This window comes from Urocampus carinirostris, chromosome 3, assembly GCF_059441175.1.
Source record: "Urocampus carinirostris isolate Australia breed hairy pipefish chromosome 3, RoL_Ucar_1.0, whole genome shotgun sequence".
Classification (NCBI taxonomy): domain Eukaryota; kingdom Metazoa; phylum Chordata; class Actinopteri; order Syngnathiformes; family Syngnathidae; genus Urocampus; species Urocampus carinirostris.
Genome location: NC_142351.1, coordinates 50,569,713 through 50,588,392, shown reverse-complemented (window position 1 = coordinate 50,588,392; position 18,680 = coordinate 50,569,713). Strand labels below are relative to the sequence as shown.

At 39.3% G+C, this 18,680-nt stretch overlaps 1 protein-coding gene across 1 annotated transcript; it reads left to right on the top strand.

Annotated features, from left to right (window-relative positions):
* Positions 1 to 1,936: 1,936 nt before the first annotated feature.
* On the top strand, positions 1,937 to 18,446 carry cox4i2 (cytochrome c oxidase subunit 4I2). Its single transcript, XM_088329835.1, has 5 exons — positions 1,937 to 2,080; positions 12,509 to 12,611; positions 12,884 to 13,051; positions 13,126 to 13,257; positions 18,313 to 18,446. The coding sequence occupies exons 1-5, from the start codon at positions 1,937 to 1,939 to the stop codon at positions 18,444 to 18,446; spliced, it is 681 nt and encodes a 226-aa protein (XP_088185961.1).
* The last annotated feature ends 234 nt before the right edge of the window (positions 18,447 to 18,680 follow it).

Here is an 18,680-nt window from a genome sequence, read left to right as displayed (position 1 = left end):
ACACACGAGGTATGATCTTATGACCTCAGAACTGTGCCGCATACGCGCTAACCAATGCGCCGCCATGCTGCTATATATATGCACGGGCAGCACGGCGGCGCAGTGGTTAGCGCTTGTGCGGCACAGTTCATGTCATGGGAACCTGTCGTGGGTTCAAATCCAACTCCAGACTTCCTGTGCGGAGTTTGTATGTTCTCCCCGTGCTTGCGTGGGTTTCCTCCGGGCACTCCGGTTTCCTCCCACGTTCCAAAAACATGCATTTCAGGTGAATTGGCCGGGTCCAAAAATTGTCCCTAGGTGTGAATGAGCGAATGAGTTGTCTGTCCCTGTGTGCCCTGCGATTGGCTGGCAACCAGTTCAGGGTGTCCCCTGCCCACTGCCCGGAGATGGCTGGGATGGGCTCCAGCGCCCCCGCGACCCTAATGAGGATAAGCGGTACGGCTGATGAGATGAGATATATATGCACGAGATATGTGTGTTAAAAGATTTATCTGCATTTGTGTGTCATGTTCACGCAAAGAATTAGTTCACTGTGTGTAAAATGACATTTTGAATCATTATAATAATAACAATCAACCAGTTGGAGAACTTTATTTTGAAAAGCAGGACATCACTGGGCAAAGGACTCGCCGCCCCTTTCCTGATCACCTTTAAAAGCTCGAGTACACTGCTGTCTCGCCCTCTTCTTTCTCATGCTGACTTCACATTAGCTTGAAGGGGGGAAGGCCTGGGCACAATGGCAACCAACAAGGTCGAAAGTCACAGCCTCGTCTCCTCCAGCCAGGAAACTTGGCAAAACCAACCCAAGGTCCTCGTTTTCCCTATCCCTCGGCTGAGGAAAGCCACGAAAGGGATTGAGAGTCTTGCATGAGCTTTTTTTTTTGCCCTGAGGCAAAAAATGAATACTCTCACAACATTTCTGTAGAAAAAGACTGCTAAAAACTCGTTTTTGAACGTTTGTTCGAAAAGCATTGCGATGATACACTTGCAGGGGATACACATTTATGGGACTAATTAATGAGGCAGAATATAGTACTTTTTTTCATTGAGTAAAAGCAGGGTTGTTTGTCTATCTAACCATAAAGGATAATTAATTTATTCTTTAGGACAGGGGTCTACAAGGTGGTGCTCCCTGAAGTAAACTGAGGTGCTTGAAGACCAGTTTTCAAAATAGCTCACTATGGCTGGGTCATTAAGATTTTCTAGTAAAACGTTTTATAGTAACTGACCGAGTCTATTCAACCCTTCTTCCAATAACTAACTTGGTAATAACATAGTAAAATCATAGTAATGCCATACGTTGTGCAGTAAATGTCTTAAGACCCTTTTGTCTGAGGGACTTGTCCAGACAAATATTTTCAAATGACTTTTATTTTTTCCAGAATCGACTTGATTTATTTTTTACCCAACACAATTAGAAGCACAATTAATGCTTAGTCACGGTCGATTTTATCTTTTGGACTGTTCTCTAAATTGCCATGATGTTTCCACCTTAAATGAAAATAATTGCTGATTGTTATTTCCCTTATTTATGATAGACCAGTTGTCGAGCATCATTTAGCAATGCATTGTCGATGAATAATTGCATCTGAAAAAAATGTAATTGGCACATTCCTTGTCAAAGCTGCACTAAAAGCAACAAAATAGATCTGACAAGATGAGGGTTTGAACACCTGACTCAAATACTGTTGTTTAACTGATGCAAAACTTGTACAGACATTGGCAGACCTGAGCAGATATATTTCACAAGCAATCCACAGGATGGCTTTTGTAGCCTGGAGCTGCTACCACTCTAAACCAATTAAGAGGTAGGAAAAAGTGAAAGATGCACAGCAGGGAAAAGACCATCTCACCACGTGGGCTGGAGGTTTTGAAGATTATGCATGCGCAAATAAACCTTAGTGTTGCCTTTTGCCTGTCCCTTTCATTGGAAAGCATGCAACTGTGTCAGTCGGTGGATGCCAAATTAAGAGAGGGGGAGCAACCAACCCACCACTACGAGACAAAAGCAGCAGATCCTAACACGGTAGAGGATGAGGAGCGATTAGGAAGCGGGGCGAATGAGGGGGACGGAGGCGGGGTTCGTCGTTAACGTGGAAGTGATGGGAGGATGACCCAGTTACGCACAAAGCCTCAAGGCGGCAAGACCATTGGACTGACGCACAGCAAACAAACACGCATGCAGAAAAAGTGCACGTGCCGCAGGAAGTACACATACACGCCGTTAGGTCACTTACAGTGACCCACATTCATTTTTGGGGAGGGGGGGATGGCAAACTAAGGCTTTTCTTGGACTACTGTATAATCAATTTCAAACCAGCAAAGATAGAAAATACAAATCTCACACAAAAAACAAAAGTGAAGCACTATCTAGGATTTTCTGACATTTGGTGATTTTTCATATTACCTGGACTATTGAGCCTTTTCACGTCATCACAGTGCCTTCTCCGTCAGAATGGGAGACATGTCGGACGGCAAAAAGCAGTTGAGCGCATGGCAGTGGAATAGGCAGTCCAATTGAAACAAATGCCAAAAACCACGACAGAAGAATAAAATTACCACTTTTTACGTTGATGATTAATTCCTGTGCGGTGGGAGGGCTTCTGATCCCGATTTAGAATTTCATCCCTTTAATGAAACTAGAAGACGGCAATGTTTATCTGCAGTCAAATGAAGTGTGGCACAACACTGGCAGGATGGCAGCTCTCAGGTATTCTAGGATTTGCAGCGAACATTTTTACAAGGTACGTTTGCTCCATTTCCGAGCAAGTTTATTAAAAGTAGGCAAGAGTTACGTAAAAGACACTCAATATAATAAGTTAGCTAGCGCTGAATAGCTACGTTAGTTTCTTACCATTGCTATTTCTTACCAAGTAAATGAGCTGCTTTTACAGTGAAATTTGAAAGTGCCCCTACGACCCGGTGCGACTTATGTACCACAAAATATGGTGAATAAGATCGCAAATAGATACAATAATTGTGTGCGTTACTACACAAAGTTTTATGGAGTACACGGATATTAGCTGCTAGGCGATGCTAGCTTTTGTGCAGAGGAGCTTGATACATCAATTGCGATGGATCATTAGCTAAGGTAAAGCAAATTTATAATTGGGAGATTGGAAGGACAAATGAAATAAAATGAAATGATCTGCATTTATATAGCGCTTTTCAAGTCAAGACTTCCCAAAGCGCTTTACAGTGTGCTTCACATTTCCCAATAGCGGCCGTGCAGCCATGTAAGGCGCTAACCTGCCTATTGGGGGCATTAGGGGTTCAGTGTCTTACCCAAGGACACTTCGACATGTAACACGGAGGAGCCGGTTAGGGTTAGGGTGCGATCTCCTGATCCCAAGACGAGCACTCCTGAGCTACTGCCGCCCCCAAAACTTATGTTACAATTTTTTTTAAGCTAAATCGTAACTGATATGGTTAATTAGCACATTTCTTACCAAAATTCAACATTTTAAGGCCATTTACTTCAGAAACCTGTAATTTTCTATTTTTCCATTATACACATTTGCACTGTTAAATATAAGATATTATTGCCAAAACACTAGCATTAGCGGCTTGTGGCTGCGTCCTCAACTCTAGCATGAGTAGTAAGAGTCCTTGACTCTAACATTAGCTGTTAAATTATTTAGCATTAACTGTTAAAACGATGACAGCAGCTAAACCAAAGCTCAAGTCAAGTCACATTCATTTATATACCCCTTAATCACAAAAATGTCTCTAAGGACTGCACAGCTAGCAACATTAGTGAAAATGCAAGCTAAATGCAGGTCAGAGATGATACAAAAATTGTTATTGTTATTTTTTTAATCATCATACCTTCCACCCTCACTAGATGGTGTGACTTAAAAAAGGGAAACATATGTTGTGCTTCTCAATTACTTTCTGCCACACACCCCTTGGAAGAAGAAATCCTCTCGAGCCCCTCCCCAAAAGTCTGTCTCCTCATCCAGGTTAATTGTTTTTTTAATGGTGTCATTTGAGGGTCTGCTCCACTTTGTATCTACACATTATACTCAATGCTTAAACTCTATCCTATAAGCACAGAAGTTAAATATAAACAAAAACACTGCCAATGACAGCAACACTACTCCCTAGTGTAGTGGAGGTGCTATTGCACTTGATTCTTTGGAAAGAAGAAAGAAAAAAAATCCCCCAGGTCAAGTGCATCCGTCCCCCCCTTGAAGGAACCTTGCGCCCTCGGAGGCCCCCCCCCCTTCCCACTATTTGCGAACCACCGGTCCACAGGAATAAAAAAGTTGCCAATTTTCTTTCGAATACTTGAATTCAGCATTGTACTATCAGTGGCGTATTGACGTGATCATTCGTAGCCCGCATGTAACATTCACTGCATGTACTGATATGAAAACCAAAGAAATTTGATGATGCACCAGGCAGGGTTGAAAGGATCACTTTCAATGAAATCCCTGTTGAAAAATGTAATCTGTAACGTAATTCCAATACTATAATATCAAAGTCATGTAACTTGATTACTTTGGATTACTTTAGGTTTACTCCAATACTAAATATGCTAATAAAAGATTAAATAAACTTAAAATAGGTGAAATTACTAAATTTAGTTTAAAATAAATAAACAATGTAACCCTGAAAAAGAAATGGAGGAAACCAAGATCGGGTAGTTGCTTCTAGTCCATCAAAAAAAGGACCACTATTTTAACCACGTATTATAGTGTATTGAGCACATGGCGGAAAAGAGATGCATTGTCTTAATTCACATTAGAAACACATCATGAAAGTGTTCATTTTCTATATTTCCAACACACTCTTGGACTTCTTGTCACATCTCTTTGTCTGTTCAGCTTCATTATTGAAATGATCCATCCATTATCTACATCGCTTATCTTCAGTAAGGTCGCGGGGGTGCTGGAGCCCATCCCAGCCATCCTCGGGCAGGGGACACCCTGAACTGCTTGCTGCCCAGTCGCAGGGCACACAGGGACAGACAACTCACTCGCACATTCACACCTAGGGACAATTTGGAGGGGCCAATTAACCTAACATATATGTTTTGGAAACCCATGCAAGCACGGGGAAAACATGCAAACTCCACATAGGAAGTTTGATCTCAGGACCTCAGAACTTTGCCGCACACGCGCTAAGCACTGCGTCACTGTGCTGCCCTAATTGAAATGATGATAGTCGCAATTCATCTACGAGTGCATTATGTTTATGTAAATGTACAACACCCGTGAATGAATGCATGAAGTAAATGAATGAATATTTGAAAGGATTCTGAGGCATAGCACACATGCTCCCAGGCATTAAATTGCATTCATCATTTCATTTCATTTCATTTTCTCCTACTGGTTTTTTTTATGTTTTCTCGTCAGTTGCACTTTAATCAAATTGAACTTTTCTGTTAGTTTTGCTATGTTTTTAGTCATGTAGTTATGTTTTGTAGTCAGGCACCCTGCCCCCCCTACACTCCTACGGTGGAAGGGGGGCAGGGACCTGAGTGTGCTGCGTGTGTGGAATCTGAATGATACCACCGAGAGAGGAGTGAACGGAGAATGGTCAGTGTAAACAAAGCTAATGCGAATTAGAAGAATAATAAGAGTTCAAAGTAACACACACCGGACTTCAATATTGTCCCCTGTTGTGTGAAAAATACCTTTAAATACAAGTGTAATCCAGCAAAGTACTCATTATTTTTACAAAACGATGTAACGAATAGAATACAATTACATTTTGGGGGTATCCTTTACATGCAATCTATTACTCCCCAAGCCTGGCTGCAAGTCACCTGTGCCTTTAATGAGGTCAAGTCCCCAAGAAAATTGATTTTATAGTATAATGATTTCAGCTTCTCTCCCATGACAAAAAACAACAACAAAGGAGCCATTTAAAAGCACGCCTGGCTAACGGTTCCCCAAGAGAAATGGAGCAACATCCCCAATTTTATAAAACGAACAGGGGGCAAGTGTGGGTGTCAATGCCCCGCGGGAATTTTCTCTCAAATAATTTGCATTAATGAACAACGGACGCGTGTCCAAACCGCTGCCGTCTAGGTTGTGATGTATCTTCTCAGTGTGTCCAGCCAGTGTCAAGCTCGGCTTTTAAAGCACTGCTGTCCAAACTACAGCAAAGGGACCATTTGTGGTCCACCAAACATTTCAGCGAACCACATCATGCATCAGAAACGTTGCTACTAGGGCTGCAACAACAAATCGATAAAAACTATTATTAAAAGCGTTGGAAACGACTTAGACCATTGATTTATGCCTCTCTGCTTGTCTATTCAATGCAAAGAAGAATGAATGCTTGTAATACTCCTTTAATCCGACAGAGAACACCATAGGAACCTATTTTGATGTACCAGGTCATTTTAGAGCCAAATCCATATTCATTTATAAACTCAACTAAAAGTGTTATACAAAACATTCAATTTACAATAAGATGCCGACATTGTGGTTATGAGTAGATGAAGACATAAGGACACCTCTAAGGACACACCCCACCTTCAAATATTAGGTGCAGGCCACTCCCCAACTAACTTTTACCTCTGTCAATGAATACAATAATGAAAATCACCATTTAGAACTATTTATAGAATTAATTTGTTTATCAGTATCAAAATCAATCCAATCTGAAACGCAATAGGCTATTAAATAAAAAAGTATAATTATAAATTATAAAGACATTTATAATGTCGGTCGGTTCAGAATGCTGAGCGAGACCTCTAAATGCGGTGCGGTACTGCCCCCTAGCGGATTTATATGGAAAGTTAAATGGGGCAATTCTGTTAGCGTTCTTGTATTTATATGAGACGTATGATTAATATTTAATGGGATCATGTTAACTAGAAAGGTTGCATTTGAAAATAAAATAAAACAATGATTGTTCAAGGTGAAGGTGAATTGGAACTGAATTGAATCGAAGTCTTCTGAGTTGGAGTCCAATCGATACGGGGTATTTGTGTCAACAACCAGCTCTCTTGTTTTCAATGAGTCTTCTCATATATACATGGAATAAGAATGGGAAATATTGTGACAACACAATATCAAAATAGCCACGATCAGATTGTAGCTATGTTTCTATCTTAAACACAGCAAATGATCACATGGAGTTATATTTGCCCAATGACAATGCCCTGTGGTGTTTTATTTGTGCCATTGAATTGTATTTTAGCATGTTTTTGCCACCTGAATTTAACATCTAAGCTAATTGCCAGATAAAGGGAAGGAGAATGCTTTTGTAACCCTATCTGGGGAAAACAATGGACCAGAATATGCAAATATATTTAATTAAATAGCCGTTAATTTGCTTTAGGGCAAGGGTCTCATTCACGTCTTGGGGGCCAAATGAAGAGGGCATAATGACTTAGTACAAAAGTTTAAGGTGACAATGTGTATTATTGAGCACAAACAGTAGCCTTGTAAACACAGTATGGTTCAAAAAACAAAACAAAGAACACAATCTGAGTGATTTATTAGATACATTTGATTATTCGTGTATTTTGTTCTAGAAGAGGCATCTCTTGATTGCATTTAGGCAATATGCTAACAGTTAGCTAAGGCTAAGAAAATAACAAGGTACTTTGCTCATACAATAAGTAATATGGACTCAATAGCAACATTGATAAACGTTTAATCTCTCTTACCTGATATGACGTGTGCTTTGAAAACCCGAGCATTTTTGATGAGTGCCTCGGTCCAATCTTTTCGCTTCAATGCATTTAACTACAACTTTCTTCTTTTCGTTCAATTAGGAGTGTCCACTGGGATCCTGTAAAACTTCAATTCACATTCACTAACGTACACAACATGACGTTATCGTGACACGGTACTAGCAGAAACAAAAGCTTGGTGTACTCAGTCTTTTGACCAGAATGGAGTATTTTTATGAATCCAGGTTAGATTGTGACATCACACGTAATGTAGGCTATAAAAGGGTCGACTGGGGTTCTCCTGTAGTGTGTGTGTGTGTGTGTGTGTGTTATCGAAACCGTTTTTCCTGCCTGATCTTCTTGGGGGGGGGGGGATCCCGATCAGCATGCTGTCTCTTAGCACAGGTCTATCATTGTCCACTTCAGGCTTTTGGCTAAGTTTAAAAAACTAAAGCGTGTATATTTTCCAGGATGCCAAGTAATCATCCTTGGAGTTAGCTGGTGGGTAGCTCAGACAATTTTGCAACGTTCTCAAACAGATTTAAAAAGTCAGCTGTTTCGGGAGTTTTTGGATCATCGTTTGTCTTAATGGCCTTCTTGTGGACGGTTTTGTGATTGGTTCTTCTTGAGCAGGCTCATTTCTTCTTGCATTACTTTTTACTTTAGGTGAGATTTTTAAGACATTGGCTAACAAGTGCCAATAATGAAAAAAAATAGCCCCAAACACTTTTTTTTAGTTTGAGGAATTCTGTTTCCACTTTCAGAAAGATTTAAGTAAACTTGATTGTTACAAGTACGTCAAACGCATTGGCCCTATCGGCTCTAGGTTACGATATCAGTTGCTTTGCTCTCAACACAAAAGTACCCGTCCTTGTTTGACCCATGTGAGTCTCCTCCTACTTTTAGCTGCGGCTGTTCTCTGATTGGCTACCTAAACAACCCCCAAACACCCACTCCCTGGAGGCATTCAGCCCCTAGGCTTGTGTCCAGATTTCTGCGAAAAGGAAAATAAAGCTATCTTAATGCAATGTTGTTGTTCAACCGTATGCAGTGTTTTTCCCACAAACCTCGACCACACGTCATGTGTAAATTTGTAGTCCTCAGGAGAATAAACCGTTAAGGGATGTGAGAACACTTCGTGTCCTTATATAACCTCCGTTCTGCACATTGTAAACAGTCCAATGAAGAAGAGAAGAGAGTTTCTATTTCAGCAACTGGGTGCATTCCCGAACTAAACACTTTTTCACATTTCCCTAATGGAATTTGGAATGTAACTTTTTAACTCCATTTGCAACTTTGCCCCGTCCAGCCTGCAATTGGGAGCCGCTGTTGTGCCCAAATCTGAAAACCACCGTTTCTAAGCGTAGGAAAGAGCTGGCGTACAAACACAAAGAAAACATGCAAACTCCAAACGGCTGAGCTGGAACTGAACTGTAAAGCGACTCATTTATCAGTAGCCCACAGTGCTGTATTGGAGTTTTGTCAACTGACATTAACTGCGTCATCTCCCAAGAGTAGGAGAGCTGTGCACTGGTGGTGTGAAAAAGTAAACAAGTCATATTTTCCCCTGCTATTAAGTTGTTATTCGAACACATTTTCTGTGAGCTATTTTCGGTGATGAAAACAAGGATGTCATTATTCCTAGGAAGAGTTGTTCTATTCACCTGTTGCTGGCAATATTGACTGAAAGTGAAAACGGTGGAAACTGGCAGCTTGTCAAATTCAGAGTACAAGCTGACCTTCTCAAAGTGAGTGCGTGAAAAGGCGACAGCATTCCTGCCAATGAGAAAAACTTTTTCTGTCCGTTTAAAAGAAAACAAAGTGACCAATTTTCCTGGCAGTTTTGTCTCACGCAGCGGGCAATGACTAATGTCTCTACTGAGTACAATGATGCAGATAAGTTCCCTGAATTGTTTGCCATGCCTGCAGCACGTACGCCACACTCCTCTAATCAGCTCTGGAGTGGTGCTGTGTAGGAAAACAGTGTTTAATTTCCCGTTTTGTCGTTTTCGATTGTGGTCGTGAATACTCACCACGTTGCTAGTGCAATTCCTGCAGGGAGTTTCAAGAGCTTCTTGATCTACTCCTGGGTTGCGTCTGCTTTGATATCAGACACATGACAGGGAAATAGCGAGTGGCGGTGTTGTGCCCAAATCCGACTCCTGTGCAGATTCCTCCCTCCCTTGCGTGAACGCGCATTCTGCTATTCTGCTGCGCTTCCAACAAAAGCGATCGTATTCTATATAAAACGCTTATTAAAACAATAAAGCTAGCTAATTATAACAATTGGGAGATGCTAGTCTATATAACGCGTTTATTTAAACAATAAAGCGCGATCGTATTCTACAAATTGCGTTTGTTAACGCAGATGCAAAAGTCACCAATGTCAATGTACGCTTCCGACAAAAGCGATCGTATTCTATATAATACGCTTTTTAAAAAAATAAAGTGAGCTAATTATAACAATTGGGAGATCCTAGTCTATATAACGCGTTTATTTAAACAATAAAGTGCCATCGTATTCTACAAAATGCGTTTGTTAACGCGGATGCAAAAGTCACCAACGTCAATGTACGCTATGATTTCTGCAATCACAACTAATTGTGCACAAATAATATTTATTTGATTTACTATAATATCCGTATGTAATGTCTTTTTTATTGTGAATGGGCAGGCAAAATGAAATGCCTGCCCAAATTCCCCCCCCCCCTGCTAAGTACATTTATTAATTAGTTTGTGAAAGAAGCTCCTATATTTAGCAAAATATGAACTATTACCCAAACTGATATTGGGCACAACTTACCTTTAGCATGAGGGGATACATCTGAAGGTACGGCAAGCGCAGAAGCTCATGAAGTGCCAAACGAGAAAGACAGTCGCACACGCCCGCCCATGACTTAACAAATGAATGCGGTACCGCAGTTTTAACAGTAATGCAATAACAACACAGATTTTTGAGAATTAAAAAAAACTCACCATAGTTCTTACCCTGGGAAAAGTGAACAGGCCGCTACCAGAGGACCTCAGGGACTGCGAGGGCTGATATAACAGAAGAAAATCAGACAGATAGGATGGCCCAAGACTATTAAGACATTAAAAACAAGTAAAAGCCCCTTAAAATTGATCCCGAAAAGCACAGCAAGCCAAAGCAGTGATTTCAAAACTGGTGTAACGTGATCCCTCCCCCGGTCCCTGTAAGCGCCTATGCTGCTGAGTTTTGCAATAGCTGCAAGCTAGCAATACTCTTTTTGGGAGGACAAGAGAACAGGGCATTACAATAATCTAAACGAGAATGTAAAAAAAGCATGCTTCAGTACCTTCATGTTTGCCTGTGTTGGGATTTAAACTATCAAAATGTACGGTTTACCAAATTGTTCGAATTAGTTATCTGACTCATTAACCAAACACGACCTACTTTAATCGGACAATTATGCGCGCTTGTTTTTTTGAGAGAAAATGACCAGGAGCCGGAAATTCCACACGGGGGCGGTAGTTTATTATTCCTAACAGCAGATCTAAGTGTATCCCCCAGGAGACAGCCCCCATCCGAGTTGCCCGGGATCATTTATACATTTCAACAAACACAGCAAAGACGTCCTACTATTCCCCTGCTGGCTATGTGTCATCTGCAGCTAACTTTAGCTCTCTCTTATTGGTTATCTTCTTCCCGCATGATGGCGTGTTTAGTTTGGTTTTTGATATGTGGAATAAACTTGAGCTCAAAGTCGAGAATAACGCCCAAGCTTTTAATGTAATCCAAAGATCTAAAATCTTGCAATATTGGTAAGAGTTTCCCTCTCCGACTGTCAGGACCAATGAGTAAAACCTCTGTTTTTATCCTGGTTGAGCTGAGGGGAAGTTTTCTGCCATCCATGACTTGATATCTGAAAAGCAATTTAAAAGGGTATCTGTAGGACTTAGATCTTCTGGGGACACGGCAATGTAGAGCTGGGTGTCATCAGCATTACTATGGAAGTTGATCCGTGTCTCCCGATGACATTACCAAGGGGAAGCATATACAGATTAAAAAGCACTGGGCCTAAAATTGAACCCTGGGGAACCCAAAATGTAATTTCATGGGTTCTGAAGGAACATCCATCCATACCTACAAAGAAATGTCGGTCTGTAAACCATAACAAAACCAGTTTAGAGGTGTCTACTCCCATTTGCAGGACATAATCACCATCTGCTGTAAACGAGTCTAATTGAACATCAGTTATTTTTATTTCTTAACATTATTTTTGTCAAGGCTAAGGCTTCTTTCTACAATAGATATGAAGTCTTGCAGCGAAGTTCCTGTATTCAGGTAAACATTTCTATAAGAAAATAAAAAGCAAAATGACTTTTAAATGATTAAATCAATCCTTTAAATGAATATTCATATGCTAATTTTGTCCAGTCTGCGTGCGTTAAATATATTCACATTTTTTTACAAATGCACATTTGATAAACAACTTCAAGAGATTAAATCTTTTGAGTTTTTTGGGAACCCAAAGAAGCAAGATGACAAACAATTATGCGAGCTCCCTTAAAATGAGATTCATGTTGTGTAAAAAGAATGTTGATTTTGTTGACCAACTCCTAAAGTACTATTTAATAACAAAATCAGAGAAAAATAAAGTATTAATAAAATCATAATGGAGCCATCATAGCAGTAGCTGCTAACAACTTCAAAAATGACAATCGAGATTAAAAATATATAACTCCTACGGTAAATAAAATCACATTATTTTCACCAGTGTAAAACCATAATAGCGTGTACACAACTTTCAAGGGAAAGTTCTATACAGTACTCCAATGTTAAAACTCTGTATTGATTCATTTATAGGTCGCTCGCTGAAATTGTTTTGTTTATGTCCTCTGTGTTTACAGTTGCAGAGCCTAAGTGCAGGACGTGTAGCAGCAGCCTTCCTTACCAGGCGTATGGTGGCACTCCTAACCCCAAGAAGCGCCACAATGGCTAGTCGAAGCCACGGTACGGAATTAAATTCTAATTTTCACAATGGTCGGGCGAACCGAAAAGGGCCACTTTTAATTGTCTGTCAACATACCTGTCACCCTATGCGACATTATCTCATTTCATATCAATTTTGGACAAAGTATTTCAAGCCCATCAGATTACGGACTGAAGAGGACTTTTTTTTCCCTCAGCTGCCCACGGCCACCGCGTCGGACACCCCTGGTCCATACAATATTGAAATCCGTTTCGTAAAAGATGTTATTAACACTAAGCCTGGAATATCCCAGCTGACGTGAGGCCGACGGAGGACATCTTCAAGGCCACATACAGCGACCGTGTGGACATCCCGTTGCCGGACAGGGCTTACAAGGAGGAGCTAAGCCCGGCTGACAAGAGTCTCAAACAGAAGGAGGAAGGACCTTGGGACCGACTCACCAAAGAGGAGAAGATAGCCTGTAAGCTCTCAACAGTCACCGAGACAATGTTGACAAAAGCCTCCGGAGTCACTAACATGTTCAAAACGCGGCAGTGTACCGCCTGATGTTTCGTCAGACTTATCCGGAGATGAACCAGAGCACGCAGGAGTGGAAGACGGTGACGGGCGGAGTCTTCATCTTTTTGGGCCTGACAGGGTTGGTGGTTTTGTGGCAGTCCATGTACGGTGAGTTCAAGGACCTTCTGACTCGTTATTAACCCTCACAAAATAAAACACTGGGGTAGTGATACCACACATATATAAAATATATATGAGAGTAACACACTGTAAGATTATTTCAAAAGTCTAATAGTTTTAACCATGGGCATTGCCAGCCCGTTTCAGGGGGTGCTCAAGCACCCCCAAATTCAACCCAAGTACCCTCGGAAATCGTAGCATCTTCAAAATTATTTTCCCTGATAAAGGACAGGATAGGCTTAGAAATGATGAAACACGCTAAATTAAAAAAAAAAAAGGTAAAACAAAACAAATATGTGAACAACGCACAATCAAATACTCCACTACCTTGAAATGGTCGAGTCTATTTGATTACAAGCAGAGCATCCTAGTATATGTGCAGTCGTATTTTGTAGGATTTCTACAGTAGAATTTTTGTAATATATCTCTAGTATGACTAGCATTTTGTAGTATTGCTGTCGTATTACTGTAGTTTTATTTTTGTAATATTTTTTTCAGTTGTATTTCTGTGGAATTTCCATAGTACAATCTTTGTTGTATATCTATATATTTTAGTAGAATTTATGCAGTCAGATTACTGTAGTAGTTTTATAATATTACTGTCCTTTTATTTTAAAGTATTAAGTAGCATTTTTATTGTAATACATTTGTAATATTTCCATAGTTCAATTATTGTAACGTATCTGTAGTATTTTTGTAGAATTGATGTAGTTGTATTTTTGAATTATTTCTGTTGTAAAATTTCTGTATAAGTATTTTTGTAGTGTTTTTGTCGTAATATTTATGTAGCACTATTTTTCTATATAGTGTTACTGAAGTGGCATTTTGAGTATTTCTGCAGAAGTATTTCCATACAAGTATACTTGTAGTGTTTCCTTAGTATTTTCCAATATTACCGTAGTTGTATTTTTGTTGTAGTATTTCTCTAATAGTTTTTCTGTAGCATAGTATTACTGTGGTAGTTTTGTAGTATTTCTATTGGAAAGAAAAAAAGAACTTATGGGGTGCAGAGTATCTGTTAGGGTAAAAACATTTATTTTTTCATTTCACTTAGTGATATAACATGTAAAATTTAATTATGATAACATTTTAATTAAAACATTTTACTAAAAGCTTTTTATTCTAAAAGGCTGTTTTTTTATAAATTGCATGTATGATTGTTGGGTTAAATCGTTTTATCTATCAAAAAACAAAAAACATTAAGGTTCTGGAGTGGCAAAGTCAAAGTCTGGAATTAAATCCAATTCGGATGCTATGGTGTGACCTGAAACTGGAGGTTTGTGCTGAAAAACCCTCCAATGTGGCAGAGATGAAACAATTTTGCAAACAGGGATGTAATTTTTCCGCTAATTCGCGGAATTCCGCTTCTTTTATCTCCAAAAATAAAATTTTAAGATTTCCGATTTTTTAATTGGTAAAAAAACCGATTTCGTCTCTACAGCATTCCATTTTAGTGTTTCCGTAACTGAAATGAAACGTACTTGCGATTGGTTGAAGTCTCCGTGTTGACCAATAAACGCGCTTGTTATAAAGGCGTAGGAGTATGCCATTGTTCATTTCTCACACGTTTTTGCCGAGTGTTTAAAGAAAGATGTCCGAGATCGAACGCAAAGATGCTCCGCGAGGTAAAGAAATTGATAAGATCGTAAAAAACAAGTTTCGATCGGACTGGTTGGAGAAGGAATTATCTACAAATGTTGGAAAGAAGACTGTGACGAATTTGTTCAGTGACTTTATTCGGAAGATCGATCGTGCCGGGAAAGCGCTTTGCATTTGATGCCATGATACCATTGTCTATGGTGGGAGAGGTTTCAAAGCTCTTGAAAGTCACGCAAAGAGCAAAAAACACGTGAAAGAACTCCAGTCAAGAACAACAAATTATTCCATCGCTGGTAGTTTCGGTGCCCAAACGAAAACTCCAAAACTTTAAGGCCTCCATCCCTTATTGACACCACAAACGGAAGCGGTAATAGAGAGACGTGATCCACCCCAAAAACCTGTACCAGTTGCTGATAGAGTCGTGAATTTTGAGGTAGGTGGTAAACTTTTCAAATTTATTTGACAGTTTTCCCCTTTTTTTTCGAAAATATTATAACGTAATAAAAATGGCCATAAATATTTAACAATTACAATAATAGATTTTCATGTGTACATTACACCAACACTTTACTGTAGGGCCTATACTTATTGTACTTTCATTTATAGATAACATCTTCTGCTATAACAAAGACATTTGTGGTATGTTCTAATATGAGTTACTTTTCATTTGGTCATGATACAATTATTTCTTCATGAAATTTGAACATGATTTATGTGTTAACTTAGTAATCACATGAGTTAGATATGATGATATTCTCAGTGATAGTTTTTAAAAGCAAAGGCACTCCAATGTTTTTTAATGTGACTGATTTTGAGTTGACTTAAACTGTAATTTTATATGGGATAGTTCAAAATACATTGAAAATTGATGCTGTTGTTTTGTCTATTTCTTTGTCATCTGAGTGCATTGAAAGTACTTAAAAAAACGTAAAACCCATGAGCTCCGGGGGGCTTCGCCCCACTTGTCCCCCCACCAGGGCAGTGCCCTGGACCTAGCTGGGTGCCCGCGGGCCCCAGACCCCCGCCTAATTTTCAGATAATTTCACTTTGGTCAAATCACATCCCTGTGCAAAGAAGAGTGGGCCAAAACTCCTCCACAGCATTGTGAAAGACTTATCACCAATTATCGTAATTGCTTGATTTCTGTTAATGCTGCTAAAAGTGGCCCAACTCGCTATTAAGTTCAGGGGGCAACTACTTTTTCACAAAAGGCCAGGTAGGTTTTGATTGTGTTTGTGCCTTAAACTGTGTATTGTATTTTCTTGCGTCGTCTCTGTGAGATATTAAAAATGGTTTGATGATCTGAAAAAAATTAATATAAAAAAATGTGAATGTTCACTTTAAAGCCATTTTATAGAATTGAATTATGGCTCTCTTAGACTTCCATAATAATACTCAACCGTAACACACTGGGGCCTCCACAGACTCTGCCGCTATGCTGCAAGTGACACTTGCAGAGTGAAAGGGGAGCAGGGAGGTAGCGAAAGCGATGCTGGGAATGGAGTGGACTGGAATCCAGACGCTGACTTAGTCACATTTTTGTTTTTCATTCTATTTTGGCCAATCCTGAGTTTTAAAAATGCTATAATCTTTGGGGGTGTTTGCGTTGAAAATGAGGGTGCTTGATCAACGCTCCACATAGATCATGCGAGCCACCTAGTGGAGCTTTTAAGTGTGACTGTTTTGCCTAAAATACGACGCTGGTCCATAATGGGTAAGTAACTGGTCAAACAGGGTTTTATGCGAGCAAGTTAAATGGACAAAACTAGTGACTCAGATGACCATATCATCCTTAGTCACCTAGTTCACACTTCATACATAAATTAAACTTTAGTATTGACTTTCCTTGGCTTGCAGCCACATTAAATACATTGTTAGTGTTGGTGGGAACAATAATTCTGACTATTAATCAATAACAATTAACAATAATGTGTGATTAATAAATGTATCATTGTATATTTTATAAAAATATCAAGTTATTGATGTTATCGTTATACCTATTATAAAATATCTACTATCTTACACCAGTAAGTAGCCTATTTACAATTTATATTAGGCATTGGTAGCAAACACTTTTCCACAACACTTCTCATACTTACACTTAGGAAAGCATTGGGCATTCAAGTAAATCCAAACCAGATCGCCAACAAATATGGACACAGGTATCCATCCAGTCAGTTATTTTAATGACTTGCAGCCACATGGGTCTGTTTCATCTTATAAATGTTCAAAAGTTGTGTTCCTTAAAATTTCAATTAGTGCACCGATACCCACAACAGCTGCGTATGTTGTTTTTGTAAATTGTGACTCCGAAACCGCAACTCACCAAACACATCCTCTCTCGCTCTATTCAAACTCGTACTCTTATATCCACTGTTTTGGGTCAACATTGGGCATGCATTCTGTGCTGATCATGTGATGATGCAAGCCGGAGAATGGGTCTGTAAAAAAAGGAAGCTGCCGTACCATGCTTGTTAAAATTATTTGGGTTTAGTTTGTGATTAAATTTAGAAAACATGCATCTTATTTTTGGCCATTTTTTGATTCATTCAATTGATTCATGTCGAAAATAAAAATATGGAGATATTTTTAAAATAGAAGCGACAATATGCAATTAAAATAAGCACAGAGATATTTACATGTAATATTGTCATTTTTATTTGTCAAGACCATTTGATAAAGTTGTTTTGTAAACAAAAAACTCAAAAGGCAATATGACTAGCTCAGAATTGTTTATTTTTCCAAACAAACCCTCATAAACATATTGATAAATTAAATACACTAGCTATTTGAATGTTGGCTTTGAGCACAATACACATGGATGCTTAAAGGTACGTTGCGTAATATTTGACCACTAGATGGCACTGTATTGTCTAATGCGAACAAAATCCATGTGCTGGACGGACATAGCGGCGACCACCAGGTACAGATTCCATGATGTAGAAGAAATTTCTCAACCTATGAATATTTATAAAAAATTAACATTGGTAAGAGAGTTCATGTAGTTTGCCTATTTAAATCGATGTTGATTTAGACTGAAAGTTTTTTTTGTATCACTTGGACGCCCAAAATAATGCACACTGCCCCTTTAAGAAAACCAATTTTTCTATGAGGCAAGAAGACACAAAAACACTTGGGACAGAACACTATCAACAATTTATTAGTTGTACCATTTTATATACATTATCATTTTATTTTCAACATTTTGTTTGGCGGGTTGGATTACGAAGCCCGCAGACCAGTTTTCCAACCCCTGTCCAAAATGGTCACACGTTAAAATGAATTCTTCTAGGTCTTACATTATTTTATAGAATTTGTGCTTCAGAACTTCAGTGAAGACTTTAAAAAGGTGTCAAACCAACTGGCAGGTAGTTGAGAGTAGTCACTTTTTTCTGTTACTTTTTAAAAAAAAAGGTAAACTTTTTATGATTTCATTGTCTCCAGTGTATCCCCCGCGACCCCGAACATTTGACAGCGAGTGGCAGGCCAAACAGGCCCAAAGGATGTTGGACATGAAGGTGAACCCTATCGAAGGTTTCTCCTCTCAGTGGGACTACGAGAAGGGCCAGTGGAAATGAAGTCGAAGCATATCTTCACTTTTTTAGCATGTATTTGTCATGCAAGAATAAAGTTTGATCTCCGTCCAACATGAGTGTTTGAGATTTTCACATTATGACTTCGTAATGTATTCTATGTTGAAATGTTTTACTTTGACACGATATTTGCAATCATTGTTGGCCCAAAAATAGGATTGGTAAAAGATTGAACCCCCTGATGAATCATCAGGCTGGTAAGCCAACATCTAGTTGGAA